The sequence below is a fragment of the Phaseolus vulgaris genome, chromosome 5 (assembly GCF_000499845.2).
Source record: "Phaseolus vulgaris cultivar G19833 chromosome 5, P. vulgaris v2.0, whole genome shotgun sequence".
Lineage (NCBI taxonomy): Eukaryota > Viridiplantae > Streptophyta > Magnoliopsida > Fabales > Fabaceae > Phaseolus > Phaseolus vulgaris.
Genome location: NC_023755.2, coordinates 19,155,565 through 19,176,984, shown reverse-complemented (window position 1 = coordinate 19,176,984; position 21,420 = coordinate 19,155,565). Strand labels below are relative to the sequence as shown.

General features: G+C 38.0%; 1 protein-coding gene across 1 annotated transcript; it reads left to right on the top strand.

The window, feature by feature from the left end:
- Positions 1–529: 529 nt before the first annotated feature.
- On the top strand, positions 530–9,878 carry LOC137835251 (probable leucine-rich repeat receptor-like serine/threonine-protein kinase At3g14840). The gene is made up of 24 exons (XM_068643667.1): positions 530–855; positions 1,152–1,326; positions 2,826–2,897; positions 3,011–3,079; positions 3,375–3,446; positions 3,560–3,631; positions 3,793–3,864; positions 3,969–4,040; positions 4,149–4,220; positions 4,319–4,390; positions 4,487–4,558; positions 4,781–4,852; positions 5,259–5,321; positions 5,514–5,579; positions 5,659–5,694; positions 5,812–5,852; positions 6,333–6,712; positions 6,996–7,191; positions 7,289–7,435; positions 7,703–7,821; positions 7,941–8,151; positions 8,261–8,498; positions 8,820–8,970; positions 9,375–9,878. Exons 1-24 carry the CDS (start codon positions 756–758, stop codon positions 9,729–9,731), a joined length of 2,997 nt encoding a protein of 998 aa, XP_068499768.1. The 5' UTR covers positions 530–755; the 3' UTR covers positions 9,732–9,878.
- The last annotated feature ends 11,542 nt before the right edge of the window (positions 9,879–21,420 follow it).

The window sequence follows — 21,420 nt, the reverse complement described above, 5'->3', positions numbered from 1 at the left end:
TTTCTTTAAACCCGAAAGATTTTATAACATAGACTTGTTTTGGCTTTCAATAAAAATAATTGCACAATTCATTCAAACTGTCAAAAACAGATTAATCAATTTTTACAATAATTGTTTTAAAATTACAGTAGGGATTAAATTCTAATAAAAACATTAAAACTTTTGGTTAAAACAACTTTTGTCACCTCTTGAGAGCATGCATTAATTCACATCCGGGTTTTCTGCATAAACTGACAATTATATGCCCTCTTTATATACGAAAAGTTGACTAAGCCAATTGTTTCATGCTGTCACCAACTACTACTTTGAGTTTTCTACAAGAACAGTGGTCACGAGTCTTCGATTCTTGTATATTTTTCAGCAATGTTTATCTCCTCTTATAATATCTCTTAAAAACTAAAATCATATATGTATATTTTATAACATTACTTTCATTGAATAATACAAATGGACCACCACTATGGAGCTGACTATGTCTTAATCACCACACAGATAGTTTAGTCACTATTTTAATATACATATATCTTTCAGCAAACACCCGTTATTGTGTAACAACGTGTGAGATTTTTCTCATTCAATTCCTCACCAAACCAATTAAAGTTTTGGTCTGCGTTCACTTTTGGAAACTTTTGCCCACCACTGTTATCAAGTCATTATATACACTGACAATATATGATCCTCAAGCTTCTGAATCACTTCCCAAAAGCTCTAAGGTTTAGTAATATTGTTTACTCATCAAATCAGCAAGAGTAAGCATGAGGGTGAGTTACCCTCGTTTCTTCTTATTCCTTCTGCTCCTTGCTGTCTTTTGCTTTGCCTCCTTTGCTTCTGGAGCCACTCTGCCCCAAGATGAAGGTATGTAAATAGCTTGCGCCATATTTAGTAAAATCCACTATGCACAATGAATCTTTTAGTTTGTATCTGTATCAATAGGAAGTTCATATTTATCCTTCAAATCAAAATGAAGTCTATTGTATGAATAAATTGATGGTTTTGAAATTTCTATTGTAGTAAGTGAAAAGCAAAAAGGAAAAAACACCTAAAATTATCTATTGAATTATTGTTTAGTTCTAATAATGGGCATGACTCCACATAACAAATTGTCATAAGATGAGAGATGATGAAAGTTGTTGATGATTTTGTTATGACAGTGAAAGCTCTGGAAGATATAGCTAAGATACTTGGGAAGAAGGACTGGGATTTCAGCGTGGATCCATGCAGTAAAGAACGAAATTGGACATCTGCAGTACAAGTAAAAGGGAGTGAAAATGAAGTAAGATGCAATTGCGACTACAACAATGGCACCGTTTGTCATGTCACCAACATGTAAATCTCACTCATTCTCTATGTTCTTCATAGGTATTCAAGGTTATGATAGGGTAATTAAGATCAAGAAAGCTTAGTTAAGTATGTGGTATTCATTACATTACATTTTAGAAATAGCAAAAAGATATTTTAAAACTTTTTTTTTCTCACTTACAAGTTTTGTTTAATAATAAAATAAAATTAAGGTATTTAATTAAAATATAAATTAAATTATCTAATAAAAAACAATAAAACAATGGTGAAATAGTTCATGTATAAGATAAAATGATTCTCATCCTTAAAAATATAAATACACTCTGGCTTCAATGATTTCGAGAAAAGTCAACAGAGTGGTTTTTATTTTAATATTTTCTCTGTTCCTTAATCCTTTTCCCATGTTTCACTTTTAATTATGAGCATTTTGACAAAAGAAAATGTTCATTTTTTACATTTTAAATTTGAAGATAACATAATTTTTTTAATTACATATTTTATTTAATTAATGTGTGAGAAAAATAGATAATATAATTACACATAAATAAGATAATTGAAAGCCATAATAAATAATTCACTTAAAATTATATTAAAAAGAAAAAAAAAATATAACTATGTAGAATTACATCTTCTCAATGTTATTATTATAATTAAAGTTTTCTTTTTATATTAATAAAATTAAAGATTTAATTAGAAAAAAATATATCATGTAAATAATATAGGGAGTAGATAAAAAAATGTGATTTATAGATTGAGAGAGATAACATCAAATTTAGTTAATCATGTTTTGAACATATGTGGAAAAGATTTCTGCATAAAGACTCCCTAAAATTCATCAGAAGCCAAATCTAGGATGAAAGAATTAAACTCAGTTAAATGCTGCAGTTTTGAAGTGATTTCTAAACCTAGCCAAAATATCCCAGACAGTACCATGTGCTATAGATGTAGTAAACACAAATAAAAATATCCACATGAATGGGCTCAGTCAACTTTGAGGTGCTCATTGATTCTGCAATAGACACTGTACTGCTTCATGACAAAGTAAATGACTCATCAATCTTTCACATTTGACTTTTGAAAACCCCACCATCTTTATTCTCTAACATGTTGTTTGTATTTTTCGCAACTTGTCTGTGACATGTGAATTGTCTACCAAGTTGTATTTTCCTACCATACCATTGCATTTGAAACACTGTGAAAGCTTTCTTAGTTTCCTTTTTATTATAAAGATCATGTTCAATGTGCACGCAACAGATTATTATTGCTACCTAGGCAGTTCTAACTAGGGTTTTAAAATAAACTTAACTATTATTTTAGTTTATGCATAGTAAACTATGAATTATATTTTTACAATTTATAGTTTTTAATGTATAAATTATATTTTAGATTTAAGTTGTGATATAAGATTAATTTCATGCATTATAAAGAAACATTTCAATTCAAAAAATGGAATCAAAAGATATAATAAAGGGGATAACTAAAGCGATTAAGAAGATTGACGATTTCGTTGATAAATAAATGTGTAGAATTTTGAAAGCACAAAATCTCCCAGGCACCCTCCCACAAGATCTGTTCAGATTGCCTTACCTACAAGAAATGTACGTAATTCTTAACTTTTCTCACATTCAATCGCAGATGAAGAATTTGCTTTATTTCTTCAGTTGCCAACATCTATGAATTGTTTTGCATGACGATACATTGTTTGTTGCAGTGACCTTACTCGCAATTACCTGAACGGTACAATTCCTAAAGAATGGGGCTCCACGAAACTTCTCAACATGTATGATTTTCTGTCATTTTTTATTGAGCTTTAAAATTATCAATTTATATAATACATGACCCTCACATAAGGATAATATAGCATAAACATAAATCTAGCACAAAGACTTTTAAATGTTGCATTTAAGGTGGGTTTTGGTTATTGAGATGAAACTCCAACTTTAACCTGAGAGAAATATCAATAGCACTTAAGAGAATTATACCTATGTTTTGTTCTATATTAAGTTGCATCTTTTTTGTTACCTATACATTGCAACAAGAATCTATAATGGCAACATGTTTCTTAATCATAACAGTTCCCTCCTTGGAAATCGATTAACGGGCTCAATACCAAAAGAGATAGCAAACATATCCACTCTTCAAAGTTTGTGAGTTTCTCTTATCAAAGAACATTTTTCCATTTCATACACATGAAATTATTATGTAATAATTAATTTTAAGAGTCATGTGATGGAACTGTACTTTATCTTGAGATGGGCAGTGTCGTGGAGGCCAATCAACTATCTGGAGATCTTCCTCCTGAGCTTGGGGATCTACCCCAAATTCAAAGACTGTAAGCACTTCAATTTATTTGTCATTTACATGTCCCTATGTTCATATCCTTTGGCAAGTGGAAGTAGTAAGAATTTCCTTTGCAATAAAGGCCAATATTTGAAATCTAGTTGATTTCCATGGCTTAAATTCATAATGTTTGTTCTGATTATTTATATACAGGCTACTTTCCTCCAACAATTTTACAGGAGAGTTACCTGAAACATTGGCCAAGATCACTACATTGCAGGATATGTAAGCTTAAATTTTTTATTATACTATTCAATGATGACTAATTTAAAAAATTGTTTTTGAACTAAAAGTAACCATTCCTCACTTTCTTCCCTTTCACTGTGCAGTCGAATTGGGGACAATCAGTTTTCTGGGAAGATACCTGATTTTATTCAAAGTTTGACAAGTCTCCAAAAGCTGTATGAACACTCCTTCACTTTTATTTTACCAGTATGCTTTATGTTTCTATTGATTGAATCAATTTGTGTTATTTCCTGAAGTTATTAATGATTACTATGCTTTGACAGAGTTATTCAAGGGAGTGGATTAAATGGGCCTATTCCTTCTGGAATTTCACTTCTGAAAAACTTAACTGACTTGTATGTATGAATTTATTTATTAAGCAAAGTTTAAAAATCAATAATAGTTTTAATTAGCTGTCTTTACTTAACTATTTTTCTAATGTGATGATATGCAGGAGAATTAGTGATCTGAATGGATCTGAACATTCACCTTTTCCACAACTTAATAACATGACGTTAAAATATCTGTGAGTTTAAATCTTTAGCTCTTTTATGGAATAAAATTCAAACAAGTCAAGCAAGAGGTACTAATAACAGAATGCTATCCATTTGTTGTTTCCCAGGATTTTGAGGAATTGCAACATTAATGGAACCCTACCAATATATCTTGGTTCAATGACAACCTTGAAAAACTTGTAAGTACATGTTTTTCCACTTTGTTTGATTGCAATTACTCTTTACAATATTTTCTTTGATATTGTTTAGTTTATTTTGCAACTTCTATATCCTTTTTAGTTCAGAATTACACTGCTTTGATCATATGTTTCACTTTATCCTATTAAGTTGCAGAAATTCTTTGCTATGACCATTTTCTTCTACTGCTTTCAAACTCATTCTTAATATGTTTTCCTTTTCAGAGACCTCAGCTTTAACAAATTGACTGGACCAATTCCGAGTAACTATGATGCCCTAAGAAAAGTCGATTACATGTAAGAAACTTATCATACATATACCTCAGCTTTAACTATTTTTAATTTTATGTTTATTATATAAATATTTTTTTTTAAGTATTTATCATTAGTATTGTTGTTTTAAGATATGATTTTGTTATTGAGAGGTGATGGTTTATTTATGTTCTTGATGATCAGCTCAACCCAATCATGATTGAGTTAGGAGTTATTAAATATAGAAAAGATTAATTCAATTAGATTTATTTGGATGACATTGAAATGTTAAACAAATTTTAAAACACCCATACATGTAAAAATGTTTATAGTTTGATCATATCTTGATGTAGGATTTTCAAGTAAGGATGACAACTTATTTTGTTTAATGTTGGATCATAAATAGACCATAGGTTTTGTATATTAATCCCTTCACATTTTTCTAACGTAGATATTTAACTGGAAATCTTCTCAATGGACCAGTACCTGCATGGACAGAGAAAGCTGATAATGTGTAAGTTCTCTTTCAAATGCTACATAAAGGAATCTTTTTGGAACTTTTACTGCCTTGTAGTGTGATTGTGCATCTTGTTTATTGGATTATTGGTTTTAATATTCTTAGGTTTCTTTTGAACATTCCACATATTTCTTTAGGTTGGTATACTAATATTAAAAGTCTAATTCAAATTTTATAACTTGTATGCAGAGATATTTCATATAACAACTTCAGCATCACAAGCCAAGGGAGTAGTACATGTCAAAATGGAAAAGTGTAAGAATCCTTGTAGTTATGAGCATTTTTGTTTGCAAATTTAAGAATGTAAGTCATAGTGTTCTGTTATATGTCACAGGAACTTGTTTTCTAGCTCCACAACGCATAATGACTCGTAAGTTTACTATTTTCATTACATTTATATAGTTTTTTCAATTTATTATCTTCGGAATCTTATATGACCATGATGAAATTAAGCTAATGCATTTCGCCCCTTCGACCATTTTCTCAGAGGAACAGTTGCTTGCTTGGGAAGCAATGTCTGTCAAAAAAGTAAGTTTCTTCAAAGAAAATCTTTTACAAAAGTTTATTTGAATCCTTTACGAAGTAACGGAAACCAAAACTACCATGCTTATAAACAAATTATTGTTTTGGTACTCTAGAAGTTAGTAATGTGAAATCACTTAACATTTCATAATAGTACAAACAACAGATTTAGGTTTTCTTTGGTGTCAATTTTGAAGTATTCTGTTACAGGACAAAACTAGTTTGGCAGTTACACTGTTATGTTTTTCTGTTGGTAGGAAGCTATATAGATACCTATATAAGGCTTTTATGAGAAGGAAAATATATAGAAAAAACTTCAATTGTAATTCCTCAATTCTTCATTCTTCCATTGTAATTCCCCTAGTTTCCTACATTAAAGTGACCTTAAGCTCCTAGAATTAACTACATCATATTCTTATTACAAAACTATTTCAATACCTTATTTTCTTAATTTCATCATTGCTAACCTTGTTATGTTTGTCATAGGCTCATACTCCCTTCATATAAATTGTGGTGGAAAGATGGTAACAGAGGGCAGAAGCACATATGATGATGATTTAGATAATGGAGGTCCAGCTAGATTTCACCGAAGTGGAACAAAAAATTGGGCATTTGTCACTACTGGTAACTTCATGGATAATGATGATGCTGGCGACTACTCTATCTCGCAAAATAAATCATCGCTTTCTATGGACAATGCTGACCTCTACATGGATGCACGAGTTTCTCCCACTTCTCTAACGTATTATGGATTTTGCTTGGGAAAAGGAAACTACACAGTTCATCTACATTTTGCAGACATCATGTTTACTAATGATCAAACATTTAACAGCTTAGGAAGACGAGTATTTGACATCTATATTCAGGTATAGATATGTATATGGTCATCACTTCTTTTACTCCTTTCATAAAGATTTTTCATGTTGAAAATGAACATGATCTAGATTTTATTAGGAACATAGGTGAATTGTTTTAATCCGTGCAATTGAAATATCTTAACAATTGTATATTTTCCAGTTTAGACTCTACGGAAACTTCATTAATCAAATCAATTACTATTTGCTACAATATTTTAAAACAGTAAGAAGATTGAAATATTTAAGGCTTGTATTCATCATGAAGCATTAAGATTTGAATTAAATGTTGCAGGGAGAGCTAGTGCAGAAAGACTTCAATATTGTAGAAGAAGCGGGAGGAATTGATAAAGCAATCATAAAAAACTTCACTGCTGTTGTGAGTAGTAATACCTTGGAGATACGTTTGTATTGGGCTGGAAAAGGGACAACTAGTCTCCCATTTAGATCAGTATATGGTCCTCTTATATCAGCTATATCTGTGGAACCTAGTGAGTTGCTATTTGCTGTATAAGTTTATTATTATCATGCTACGTGGTCTTGATATTATCATCTAATGTAGATGTCTCTTGTATAATAATCAAACAGACTTTACACCACCCTCAGAAAATGGAAGTAGCATATCTGTAGGAGCTGTGGTTGGAATTGTGGTTGCAGGAGTAATTGTTATCATCCTTGTACTTGGCATTCTTTGGTGGAAAGGATGTCTAGGAAAGAAAAGTTCTTTAGAAAGAGGTAATTACAAAGAAATTACTTTTATTATCATGATTATCAATCAAACATTTTGGTAAAACACAGATTTATAAAATGTGAAAAAATGGAATTTGTGCAGGCTCTTAAAGTTTGAGTGTGTGCCTTGATTAGTGTATCTTGTTATTGGACCTTTTAGACTAGTGACTTTCTTGCTAAGTACAAAGTAGCAGGCTTGCACTAAACAGAGTGCAAACATGATAATTAGTCATTGTAAGGTGTCTCTGATATTTCTTCTACCTCAATTAACAGAGCTAAAGGGTTTAGACCTGAGAACTGGTGTGTTTCCTTTAAGAGAAATCAAAGTAGCGACAAACAACTTTGATGTTGCAAATAAGATTGGAGAAGGAGGATTTGGTCCTGTGTACAAGGTATTTTGTCTATAATATAATAAATTGTCTATATGACCACACATTTATAATTTGACACTTTCCATTGTTTAAAAATAATGTTTTACTCTGCAATAACTATGTATCATTCATGATAACAGGGAAGTCTATCAGATGGAACACTGATAGCAGTGAAGCAACTTTCTTCTAAATCAAAACAAGGAAATCGTGAGTTTTTAAATGAGATAGGCATGATTTCTGCTTTGCAACATCCTTATCTTGTTAAACTTTATGGATGTTGTGTGGAGGGAGATCAACTATTACTGGTATATGAATATATGGAAAACAATAGCCTTGCTCGTGCTTTATTTGGTAATTCTTCCAACATAGTCAACTTTGGTTAATATTTAAGTGATATTTTTTGACTTATGCCCATTACAATATGGAATGTCCTCTGATTTCTATAATTTTACCAATAAAGGACCTGAAGAACACCAAATAAGATTGGATTGGCCAACAAGATACAAGATTTGTATTGGTATTGCTAGAGGTTTGGCATACCTCCATGAAGAATCAAGATTAAAGGTTGTTCATAGAGACATTAAGACCACTAATGTGTTGCTTGATAAAGATCTCAATCCAAAAATATCTGACTTTGGTTTGGCCAAACTGGATGAGGAAGAAAATACACATATTAGCACCCGCATAGCTGGAACATAGTAAGTTATATCTTTTGTGTAGGTTTTTATTGGGAATATTTTTTATGCATATGATTGGAGTCTAAAGAAACAAAAGTACAGGGGTTGGAGAGGATTTACCTAATCAAATTCAAATTTTCGAACAATCTAGCTTAATTTATGGGCTGCAAATATGATGTATGAACAAGCCGATTAAATGAAAAATTTAGTATCTAATACAATCTAACATAACATGTACCTGGTAGGAATAGACTTGGGTTGTTTTTGTTGTAGTAAAAATAATTAATGAAGATTATGCAGGTTTCTAAAGTTTATAATGACACTTTTTTTATTATTATACAGTGGATATATGGCTCCAGAATATGCCATGCATGGTTATTTGACTGATAAAGCAGATGTCTATAGTTTTGGAATTGTTGTCTTAGAAATCATAAATGGAAGGAACAATACCATTCACCGTCCTAAAGAACAATCATTCTCCATTCTTGAATGGGTAAGTATATTCTCAGTTCATGTTAACTGTCTTTGTCTTTGAGAATATTAACCAACTGCTTGTAAGATTTAATTTAGAAATAATATTGTTGGGTTTCTATTACTGGGATTTTAGATAGCATTCTTCAAGCTATAACGATGATCAAATATATAAAAAAAAAGTGAGGTATTAACCATACACTTCTTTTGACTCACTTTTCTTAGGTCAAAATTCTTGCTTTTGAGTACCTTTGCCCTTTTAGCTTCTTGTTATACAAATTTGTCCATTGTTTAAAATTATATATATATATATATATATATATATATATATATCCCAACAAGAAGCCCATATAAACTTTGAACTCAATTATAAATTTGTTATAAAAGTTTACCTAGGAATCAAAACTATAATATTGTATTTTCCAGGCACATCTGCTGAAAGAGAATGGAGATCTAATGGACCTAGTTGATAGAAGATTGGGTTCAAACTTCAACAAAGAGGAGGTGTTAGTGTTGATAAAAGTGGCTCTCTTATGCACTAATGTTACTACAACAGTTAGGCCAAGCATGTCATCAGTGGTAAGCATTCTAGAAGGAAGAACATTTGTTGAGGAAGTGTTTTCAGAGGCAAGTGATGTGGAAGAGAAGAAGTTAGAGAAAATGAGACAATACTACCAAGAGTTGAGTATCTCAAAGGATGAGCCATGGACTTCCTCATCTACTTCTGCAGCAGATCTTTATCCTTTAACCCTGGATTCTTCTTACTTGCAGAAGAGAGGCTAGAGACTTCGGAATCAAATTGGATTAATTGTATAAATAATTTTGTTGTAATATAAACATTTTATTTCTTCCTTGTTATTGCGTTCGGGTAACTCTTCCCTCTTGATTGTAACATTTTTAATTTGTAATTGTAATATTGTTTTGATGGCATTGAAGTGTTTGGTACCATTTTTTCCTAATAATGTTTTTTTCCTTCGTAAAATCATATAAACCCGATTTCAACCGTGAATAATCTCATTATATTGACTGATAGTTTTTTTTATTTCTATTGTATTTTAAATTCTATAGATTAAGCAAACAATTTACTATTAAAAGGAAATCCTGTAGACAATCTATCATAGACGTAGATCATCTAGCTTAGTTTCTAGCTTTGAGTGATCAACTTGCATAGAGTCTCTTAAATCTTTCTTAGAATTTGTATATACTCTCTTTATCCAGTTTTCGTATCCCACATATTTCCTTGTGAATCGCAGTCACTCTGGATGCAAAAAAAAGAATTTTTCTAGGAACATCATCTTTAAACTCTCCCAACTAGTGACTCATTCAAGTGGAAGGTAGTACTGTTAGTCTTTTGTTATATCTTGCAAGGAGAATGAAAATGCCTTCAACTTTATATGTTCCTCTGAGACTTTAGAAGCTCTTAGGGTAGTGCAGATGATAATTCCATCAAATTTTGTGAGAGTCTCCACCTGCAAGACTATGAAACTTTGGCAAAAGATGGATTAAATTGGATTTTTTTTACACTGCACATCTAAAGCAGGATATTGAATACATAAAGTCTAAATGTTCATATTAGGTGCAATGCAACTAGCTCTCTTAGAATTCTTTCAGCCATGATATCATTTTCAGAATCAGGATGAATAGAAATAAGTGATGAAAATCAATTAGATGCTCTATTGCTAGAGCGTCAAAAATATTAAGCAGACTAGACTGTCTAACTACCTAGGTATGTATGTTCAAACTTCTGGATCAAATGAATGTAATTCACCTGGATTTCTTCTAATGCACCAGGTAAACACATATCTACAAACAAACTACACGACTATACTTTAATATATTGTTGTGTTTTTTTCTTAATACATGAATAATAAGAATAGTCCATAGAACATGCCCTTAAAATACTAAGGAAAATTTTAGAAATTTAGGGTAACCCTTCTATGTAAATTTCTAAAATTTTCCTTAGTATTTTAAGGGCTCTTAAAAAGCTATACTTGTGAGCGAACGATACAAGTCTTCCCTGGGAGTGATGATAAAAGGAAGGGAAGCTCGTTCGGGTCAGAGACAAGGAGGTCATGGATGGGATGTCCAGGAAGCTAGTTCTGCACAGAGATAAGGAGGTCACGACGTCGACCACAAAAGACATAAACCAGCGGCTAATACAAAAACCTTTTTCTTCTCAAATTTTCCACATGGGTTTGGTGAGCTGGACATGCTCAAGGTGTTCCAGAGGTGGGCAAGGGTGAAAGAAGTGCTTATTTCACGAAGGTTAAATAAGTGAGGGAGGAGATTCGGGTTTGTGAGGTGGGAAATGTCGAACGACTAGAGAAAGAACTTGATCAAATTTATATAGGAAACATGAAGCTTCATGTAAATATCCCGAGGTACCAGAGAACTGAGTTAAAACCCGGAAGGGAGCAGGGGAAGGAAGGCAAGAATCAACACTTGGCGTTACCAAGAGAGCCTACGAATCATGGGGTGGAGGGTTCGGTGGTCAGTGGGAGGATGAGAAGGAAGGAGGTCTGGATGGAAAAAAAGGGAATAAGTCTTTTGTTGATATAGTCAAGGGAGGTTCTCAACATCAATGGAAGGGACCAGTAATTATGACACACCAACAGACTCTACCATGGATGATAAATAACACTATTGACCAGTTCAATGCAGAGTTGGACTACGACCAATTGGAAGAGGAGTTCGTGAAAGGAGGTATGGACATGGTCAAGTTGAGATATATGGGTGATAGATTGGCCATGCTCACGCCAAGAGAAGGGGAAAGCATGGAGGCACTGATAAAACTCAACAAGGAGTGGTTCGAAAGCGTCTTTGATAATATTAAACTGTGGTATGAGAATCATGTAGCGGGCCATAAAATTTTATGGATTAGATGCTATGGGTTGCCTTTCTCTTTGTGGAATGAGGATTGTTTTTCCAAAGTGGTAGGGGAAATAGCAACTTTGGTGTCCATTGATAAATCCACGTTGTTATGGAAAACCTGGAATACGCCTGACTCCAAGTCAGGATCCTAAAAAATTGCAATGCAAGGCTAGCAAAAGGCATGAGGATTAATAATCAAATCTTCATCACTTTCATCGAAGAGGAAACCCCAAGCGCTAAAGGAAATATGTGCAAGTGTAGTTATAATGGTTTTGGCTCTTCTGATAGTGTATCATCGCTGGAGACATACGTAGAAGAAACAGAATTGTCAGTTAACAGCCGTGAGGAGGAGGTGGGGCAGAGCGACAAAAGGGTTAGACGGTCAAAGGGGGAGGAGAACGAAGGAGATGACGGGGAAGGAGGAGACCAGGCTACGCAAACGATAAAAAAATTAGGTTTTGAGGAGTCTCCAACAAAGGGTATACTAAGTCAGATTAAAGTTGGCGAGAGTTTCACTAATAAGGGAATGAAGGTCCAGAAGGTTTTAGAAGAGATTATTTTCGTCAACCCATCTGGTTGCGTTGTCGATAATGTGGAAGGCAATAGTTGTACTAAACATGAGGAGCTGGCTAAGCTAGTGGTGGATGTTGAGTATAGTAATTCTCTTTGCGCACCCAAATCTGGTTTGGGCCAATAAGGCAAGCAGACGGCCCAATGGGCAAGACTCAAGGCCAGCCCATGTGGAAGTGGGTGTAGGAGGTATTCTGCACGAGTGTAAAAAGTTAACATGTGATGTGCTTCTGAGAAACCAAATTGAAGGTTTGGTATGGTAGGAGCTAGAAGAAGAAAGCAAGGTTGTAGAAAGGTTGGGGGAAACTGGAGATGAGGTCGTGATAGGGGGAAGCAGGAACAAATCTTCACCTCGCAGATGTAAGAAGAAAGGGTTGTGGGAATTGGGAGAGCCAAGCACCCACTCTAGGCGTTCGACGAGAATAAGTGTGAGGTCAACTCGGGTAAGGAATTCTCCCTCTTGCACAACCAGAATCCTTACAGCAACAATCTCTGATGGGGATATTTACAACTGTAATGCTCGTTTTTTTGAATCGAAAGTTGTGGAGGAACTAGTTATGTTAAGGGAGGTAGTAAACATATGGGTATTGCTTATAGAGGGGTTGAAGCAGAGGTGGTTAAGGAATATCAAAGTATGGAAGCGAGAGACATGGAGCGTAAGCAAAGATTTGAGTAGGGCAATAAACCTAGTTTTTTATGTTGATAATCAATTTGAATATAAGAGGTTTGGGGGGAGGTACCAAAGCCAGATATTTGAGAGAAGTTATCGCGAGTGAGGGAGCAAAATTTGTCTACATTCAAGAAACAAAATCCATGGTCTTTTCAGATGCCAAATGCTTTGCATTATGGGGGGACAATAATATTGGGTGGATACACAATGAAGGGGAAAATGGAGGAGGTAGTCTATTGTCCATGTGGAAGAAAGAAGTGTTTGGTTATGAAAGTCATGTTATGGGGAAGGGATTCATTGCTATTTCCGGACAACACTTAAGACTTTCTCATAGATGTGTTATAGTTAATGTTTATGCTGCTTGCGCCTTGAGAGAAAAGGAGAGGCTTTGGGAGGAGTTGACTAATATTAAAGCGGTACCACAGGATCCGATCTGGTGCTTATGTGGGGGTTTTAATTCTGTAAGAACTAGAAGTGAGAGGAAAGGTGTTAGCAATAGAGATGACCACTTTAGGGAGATCTTCGGGTTCAACAGCTTCGTTGAAACAAACTTGTTACTGGATTTTCCTTTAGTAGGGAAAAAATATATGTGGTTTAAGGAAAATGGTTCAGCAAATAGCAAGTTGGATAGAGTTCTTGTCACTGAAAAGTGGTTACAAATATGGCCAATGTGCAAGCAGTATGTTCAACGGAGGGAAGTTTCCGATCATTAGGTTTTAGTGGTGAAGTCGGTGGATAAGGACTGGGGCCTTAGGCCGTTTAGAACCATTGATGCATGGCATAAGGAAAGGGGTTTTAAATGGGATGGTGAAGGAAATGTGTCAGTCATACGTTGTACAGGGGAATGAAATAGCAAAGCTCAAAGACAAGCTGAAAATGCTAAAGGGTGATCTAAAGGTATGGAATAGAGATGTGTTAGGAAATTTACACACCAAAAAGAGGGACATCATGCAAGAAATTGAAAACCTGGATTGCCAAGATGTGTACGATGACCCGCTTGGAAGTGTAAGGTTGGAAAGACTGGAACTAATGAGTCGGTTAATGAAAATTGATAGTAAAATTGATTCACTTATAAGTCAAAAGGCTAGAATGAACTGGCTTAAGTATGGGGACTCGTGTACCAAATTCTATCATTCCTCTCTAAGATGGAGAAGGCTTAGAAATAAACTCAAGGGAGTTGAGGTTGGGGACCAGTGGTGTGAGGAATCATGTACGGTTCGTTTAGAAGCGAAGAAGCTGTTTGAGAATAGATTTAAAGCAACAAAAGATCTGGGGGTGAGACTTGGTGCGGTAGAATTTAAAACACTAACCCTGGAGAAAAATTTGTCTCTCATGTCTGTGTTTATAGAGGAGGAAATCAAGGAAGCGGTGTGGCAATGCGAAGGATCAAAGAGCCCGGGACCAGATGGGTTCAATTTCAGCTTTATAAAGAAAAGTTGGGACTATATAAATGACGAGTTTGTTATAGCCTTGGTTGCGTTCCAGGAAACATGCTCTATTTCGAAAGGATTCAACGCATCATTTATAGCATTGGTACCAAAAGTAAGGGACCCTTCTAAGCTCGAGCAATATAGACCCATCTCCCTAATGGGGGCTATATATAAAGTCATAGCAAAGGTGTTGGCGGGCAGAATTAAAAAAGTGCTACCCTCAGTGATTGATGATAGCCAATCAACTTTCCTAAAGGACAGAGGGTTGCTTGATAGCGTACTCATGGCAAATGAAGTGGTAGAGGACCTTATGAGGAGTGAGAGGTCTGGATTATGCTTGAAGGTGGATTTCGAAAAAGCCTATGATTTGGTTAGGTGGGAACTTTTGTATGATATGCTCCTTAAGATGGGATTCCAAAGTAAGTGGATTAAATGGAAGCGAGGATGTTTGGAATCAGCTACAGTCTTTGTGTTAGTGAATGGTAGCCCTATAAAGGAATTCAAACCAACAAGAGGCTTGAGGCAGGGTGATCCTCTAGCTCCTTTCCTCTTCATTGTGGTGGCAGAAGGTTTAGTTGGGTTAGTAAGGCAAGCTAACAAGGACAACTTGTTGTCAGGTATCAAGATTGGAAGAGAGGAGGTATCATTTATAACAGTTGTGCCACTTTTCTACCTATCGCTTTCTAAAGCGCCAGACTGTGTTTGCAAAAGTATAATCAGCCTACAACGGAGGTTTCTGTGGGGTTGGGGGAAGGAGAAGAAGCCGATTTCATGGGTAAGTTGGGAGGTGTTGTGTAGACCGAAAGAGGAAGGTGGAATGGGGTTCAGAGATATAAGAAAGTTCAATTATGCTCTCTTGGCTAAATGGAGATGGTGCCTTGTATCTGAAGAGAAAGGGAGGTGGAAGGAGCTGTTGGTATCAAAGTAGGGGACGAATCTGGAATGCCTGCAATCACCAATAAAACTCCAAACCTAGTGGTGGAGAGACTTACATAAAGCTAGTACAGAGGAGAAGGAGCAGGTTGGTTTCAACCACAAGTAGTTTGGAAAGTAGGACGGGATGACAAAGTAAGATTTTGGGAGGACGTATGAGTCGGTAATAGTAACCTCAAAACTTTATTTTCCAGGCTCTTTTCGCTTTCATTAAACCAGGATCAAAAGGTGGATGAGGTTGGAGACTGGGAAGACTCACTATTGAGTTGGAAGTTTAGATGGAGGAGAGCTAGATTTGAGTGAGAAGTCTTGTTGGAAACAGAATTGGTTACGCACATATCAAGAGTCAGGCTGTCAAGGGAACAAAAAGATATGCAGGTATGGGGGTATGATGATTCGGGATTGTTCTCTGTAAATTCTGCATATGAATGTATAGCTAAACATGACAGAAGTCATCAATAGGAAGTGTTTAAGTACCTATGGAAAATCAAAACCTTTCCCAACGTATTAACCACAGCGCAGAGGGTCCTTCTAGGTAGGATTCCTACAAGGGTGTGCTTGAGTAGGAGAGGGGTGATCATAAACACAACCTTATGTGCTATGTGTCAGACTAAGGACGGATCATGTCAACATATTTTCATTGAGTGTGTTGTTGCTCAGAGTGTGTGGTCATTATGTTTTAGATGGATAGGCATTGCGTTTGTACAACATAAAGTTACCTTGACTCACTTCGAAAATTTTTACCTACCCCAAGTCAGCAGCAGGCAAAATCTCTTGTGGAAAGGAGTATGGGAAACTATAGTGACCTGTATCTGGGAGCAAAGAAATTCTATAGTATTTAATCAAGGGGTAGTAGGCGTGGAGGAGATTTTTCAGATGGTCCAGCTCAAGACTTGGTTGTGGTTAAAGTATAGGGGTCACTCTTTTAGCTACTCCTTTGCAAACTGGATGTTGAATCCTCGAATATGCATTAGAAGCTACAAGTAAATGGTTGATGTTGGTGGTTTATGGGTGTCCTAGACTCACGTCTGCTGTATTGTGGTCTAATTAGTGTGCTTCTACATATCCATAGACTTATATCACCTATGGGTGAAGGATTGCTCCTGCTACAGAATGCTGATTAAATATTGTTCCCGCCGGTTGACCAGGGACGTCTTTGTGCGTGGCTTATCCTCGCGAGCTAGGGCACCTTCGTTCTGCACCGTCTGTGAGTACCTGAAAAGAAGTGGACAAAGGGGCATCCTCGCGGCCGTTTGCACTCCGACGATCAAGTCAGTTAGCGAGAAACATCAAAGGGACACACCTCCGTATCGAAACACCGTGAATGGATGCTCTAAAGGTGGTCAAATAACTGAGTAACTGGTTTTCTCCCTAATTGCCTGTGCGCACAGTTGGTGCGCGAGCAAAACAACTAGGGTGTGTGTGTGTCAACTGAAACTTGGATCCCTGTCTCAAATGTCTAAAGCCCCTTTTAAACATCTAAAGCATTTAAAGCGTCTTAAAGCGCATTTAAAGCGTATAAAAACGTTCAACGCGTTTAAAACGTTTAAAGCATTGAAAGTGCTTTAAAGCGTTCGAAACGTAAACTAAATTAATGCGTACCTTAGCGAACTTTCAGGAAAACATTGATGTTTCAGTGCTTACTGCCACGTGTTCTTCTGACTTGATCACTATTCTCTGTGGAGGGCCTTACAGCGTCGTAACCCAACTTAGGGATAATCCATCGTGTAAGTCCTCATTTCTCGAAGTGCATATGGCGCAAGGGGGTGACTTTCTGGGTGCCAACTCATGCGCCCCAACCTCACATTAAATAAAAGAGCATCATTTGATTTACTCTTGTAGGAGGTGTGGATATTAAATAAGGAAGTGTGAAAATGTAAAGTAAAGTCACATTATCCATGTGACTTAGGAGAGTAGGTGTAGGTGTAGTTTTTAGGAGGTGTCATAGTAGAAAAAGGTCACACCTCCCATGTGACTTGTTTTTTGTGGGAATTTCAAATGAGTTTATTTGAATTTTCCCACCTATTTTTCAGCACCTCTAGGCTATAAATAAAGGTGCTTAGCTTGTACAATTCAGATTGGAAATTTGTATTAATGAAACTCTACTCAATTTGAGAGAGAATTGGAGAGCTTTGTCCCTTCCTGACTTAGTCTTATCTTGAGAGTTCTTTGGTTACCTCAAGTGGCGGCTTTGCACACTCATCTTGGAGTCCCCATCCTCTAAGTGGTGTGATCATCCAACCATTCCTCCATCTTCATGAGCTCTCTCTTCTCCTTCCTTCCTTCTCTTTTTATGTTCATGTCTTAGCTTGCTTCCTTTGCTTTTTCAGTTCGGTTTTCTAGCTTCTATTGCTATTTGTTTCGGTCTTTTACTTTCTGCCGATTCATCTTTGATTCTTCTTCTTTTCTAAGCTTAATTGTTCGGTGCAATTCTGTTCTTATGCATTTTGGTTCGGTTCTTTTGCCTTTTCATTCAATTTGATCGGTTCAATTTGACAGTACATGGAACTTCCATATGAGTTTGGGTTTTTGGTACTAGTCTTGGTGAGTTCTTGATCATAGAACCTTGATCCAATTCTATCATAAAGTGCCTATCTCATATCCAACTCAAGATGATTCCTAAGAATGTCAAGAATCATTCATATTGTGCTATTGGAATCATATCACTACTGCTAATGCCGCCTTCTCCAGCGACTGATATCTCGATTCTGGGCCTTGCAAGGCCTTGCTTACAAAGTAGATGGGCCTCTACACTTGATCCTGCTCCTGGACCAGCACATAACTAATAGCCCACTCAGTCACGGCGAAGTATAAACGTAGGGGGACGCCTGCCCGTGGCTTGCAAAGCACAGGTGGCGTTGCCAAGTACTCCTTCAACTTGAGGAATGCTGCTTCACACTCATCTGTCCATGCAAAACGGCTATTCCTCTTGAGGCACTGGAAGTAGGGGTGGCCTTTCTCACCTCCAGTAGACATGAATCTTGACAAAGCTGCCATCCGCCCAGTCAGCTGCTGCACTTCTTTCACTGACGTTGGGCTCCTCATGGCGATGATAGCTGCGCACTTTTCAGGGTTTGCCTCTATCCCCCTCTCAGTGAGCATAAATCCCAAGAACTTCCCTTCCTCGACGCCAAAAATGCATTTCTCCGGGTTTAACTTGAGGTGGTATTTGGCTATTGTGGTGAACAGCTCTTCCAGATCCGCTGCGTGCTGCCTTCTCTCATGCAAACTCACCACCATGTCATCTATGTAGGCCTGCACGTTCCTTCCCAACATGGGTGCAAGGACCTTGTCCATTAGCCTTTGGTAGGTGGTGCCTGCATTCTTCAGCCCAAATAGCATCACCTTATAACAGTAACTGCATGTCTCTGTCATGAACGCCGTTTTACTTTCATCCCTTGGGTGCATCTTGATCTGATTGTAACCTGAGAATGCGTCCAAGAAACTTAGCATTTTGCAGCCCGAGGCGCTGTCCACCAATGTGTCGATGTTGGGCAGGGGGTATGAATCTTTAGGGCACGCCTTGTTCAAATCTGTGAAGTCGACGCACATCCTCCACTTCCCATTCACCTTCTTCACTAAAACGACGTTGGTCAGCCACTCAGGGTATTGTATCTCCCTTATGTGTCCGGCACTTAGCAATTTCTGCGTTTCTTCTTTCACGACGAGGCACCTCTTGTCGTTGAACTTCCTCCTTCTCTGTCGTACAGGGCGAACCTTGGCGTCCATGGTAAGGTGGTGGCACAAAAAATCTGGGTCGATGCCTGGCATGTTTGAGGCTGTCCATGCGAATGCATCTAAGTGGCGTGAGATCACGGCTGCCACTTCATCTTGTTCTTCTAGGCTCAACAAACGTCCCAACTTGAACATCTTACCTCCTATCTGCCTTTCCACCACATTGTCTACTGGTTGGGGTCGCCTATCCCGCACGCTCTCTGCACGAGACTCATTTCTGCGATCTTCTTCTATAGGCGGCGCCCCATCGGGTGCTTCGGGCGTCGCCTCCTCTGACGCTTCGTCCATGGGCGCATCCTCCTTGGGCGTCGCCTCCGCGTGTGAGGCCTCAACAGGCGTCGACTCCGCGGGCGTCGCCTCTTCCAAGGGCTCTACCTCCATTGGCGTATCCGAAACGGGCGATCGTTCAAGCACCATGAACACGCCTCTCTTTGTCTTCAAGCTATTTTCATAGCATTTTTGGGCCTCCTCTTGATCAGATTTGATCACAATTACCTTGCCACTAAGATCTGGCAGCTTCATCTTCATGTGGCGTGTGGAGGCCACTGCTCTCAGCCTATTCAGTGTTGGTCTTCCCAACAAAATGTTGTAGGCTGAATTGGCATTCACAACTAGATACCGGATGCTTTCGGTACGCGACGCCGTTCCATCAGTAAATGTCGTCCTTAACTCCAGGTAGCCACGCACCTCAACTTGGTCCCCTGTGAACCCATACAAGCATTCAGTGTAGGGCCTCAACAAGTTAGGGGACAACTGCAACTTATTGAACGTCGACCAAAACATGACATCTGCAGAACTGCCCTAGACGACGAGTACCCTATGCACCTTCCTCCCAGCTGTGACAACTGAAATGACCACGGGGTCATTGTCATGTGGGACGACATCTCGTAGGTCAGCCCTTGTAAACACGAGGTCTGACTCCCACTGATCATCTGAACCCCCCTCCGCAACTGAATTCACTGACCTTACATACCTCTTACGTTGAGAGGCAGTGGGCCCTCCTCTAGAGAAGCCGCCAGAGATGGTGTGCACTTCTCCATGGACCGACATTTCATGCGCCTGATCCTCCTCTGGTACTGCCAGGGCTGTGGTCGTAGCAGACCCAGCAAGATAATCCTTCAGGAAACCATTCTTCACAAGCTCATTCAACTGATAGCCCAGCGCCAAGCAGTTGTTGATATGGTGCCCGAACGCCTCATGGAACTCGCACCACAACTCTTTGTGAGGTCCCAGCACCTTGTCAGACTTCACTGTTGGCCTCAGCCTGTCAACTATGTTGGGCACAACAATGAGGTCTTTTAGCCCCACCACAATATTGTGCCTCAGCGGTCTATTTCCTTCCCTCGCTGGCCTGTTTCCCTCTGCTCGACCCCTGGGCTGGGGCCTCCTTGCCTCGTAGGGGCGTCTCCTTTCCTGGTTCCTTCTTCCCGTCGTGGCCTCGTTGACCCTGGCGGGTTGCGCACACGTCTGCATTCTTGGGCGCATGGGCGCAACACTTGTGCGTTTCTCATACACTTCCCCCTCAGACGCGATGTGTTCCACCGTGCGACGCCTTATCTCACAAAAGTTTTGGGGCAGTTGCGGATGATTGATTCGCAGAAAGGCCCAGGGCACACCCCCTTTCTGAATGCGTATACAATCATGGGCTCTTTTGTGGTCTCAACCTTCACCACTTGCGCCCCGAAACGGTTTATGTATTCCTTCAAGGTCTCGCCTTAATACTGCTTCACGTCGAACAGGTCATATGAAACTGGTGGTGGAGCCCTGTTGGCTAGATACTGCTCTCTGAATAACTGCGAAAGTTGTGCAAAAGACGTGATATGACCCTCTGGGAGGCTGATGAACCAGTCCATGGCCATCCCAGTCAAGGTGCTCATGAAGAGTTTGCACCTTACGCATCGGAGCCGCCTACCAGCATCATCTGCGTGTGGAACGCAGTGAGATGCGCCTTAGGGTCCTCCATCCTAGTGAACGTCACCTTGGGCCCTGATCTTGCCGGTTGACTAAGCTCAACAACGATGCCTCGTCACAATCTTCCTTCACCAGCTTCAACACCACATGTGCTTCAAGTCCACGCTGCAGATGATCTCTCTGAGAACCTAAAAACACAAGATGGCGCCTCTGCGGCCGGTGGCGCACCGACGCTCAAGTCAGTAACAGGAATACCCAAAAACTGAGAGAAAACTAAGTTTTGTAAAACCGTACTAAAGTGCTCACAACCCAAAAAACAATGAGCCGTAATCAACGTACCTCTGCAAATTCT

Coding starts and splice junctions, on each gene's coding strand:
- LOC137835251 (XM_068643667.1), top strand. CDS start 756: ATGAGGGTGAGTTACCCTCGTTTCTTCTTATTCCTTCTGCTCCTTGCT. Junction 2,898..3,010: donor TTGCCTTACCTACAAGAAAT/GTACGTAATTCT, acceptor TGTTTGTTGCAG/TGACCTTACTCGCAATTACC. Junction 5,853..6,332: donor AAGCAATGTCTGTCAAAAAA/GTAAGTTTCTTC, acceptor TGTTTGTCATAG/GCTCATACTCCCTTCATATA.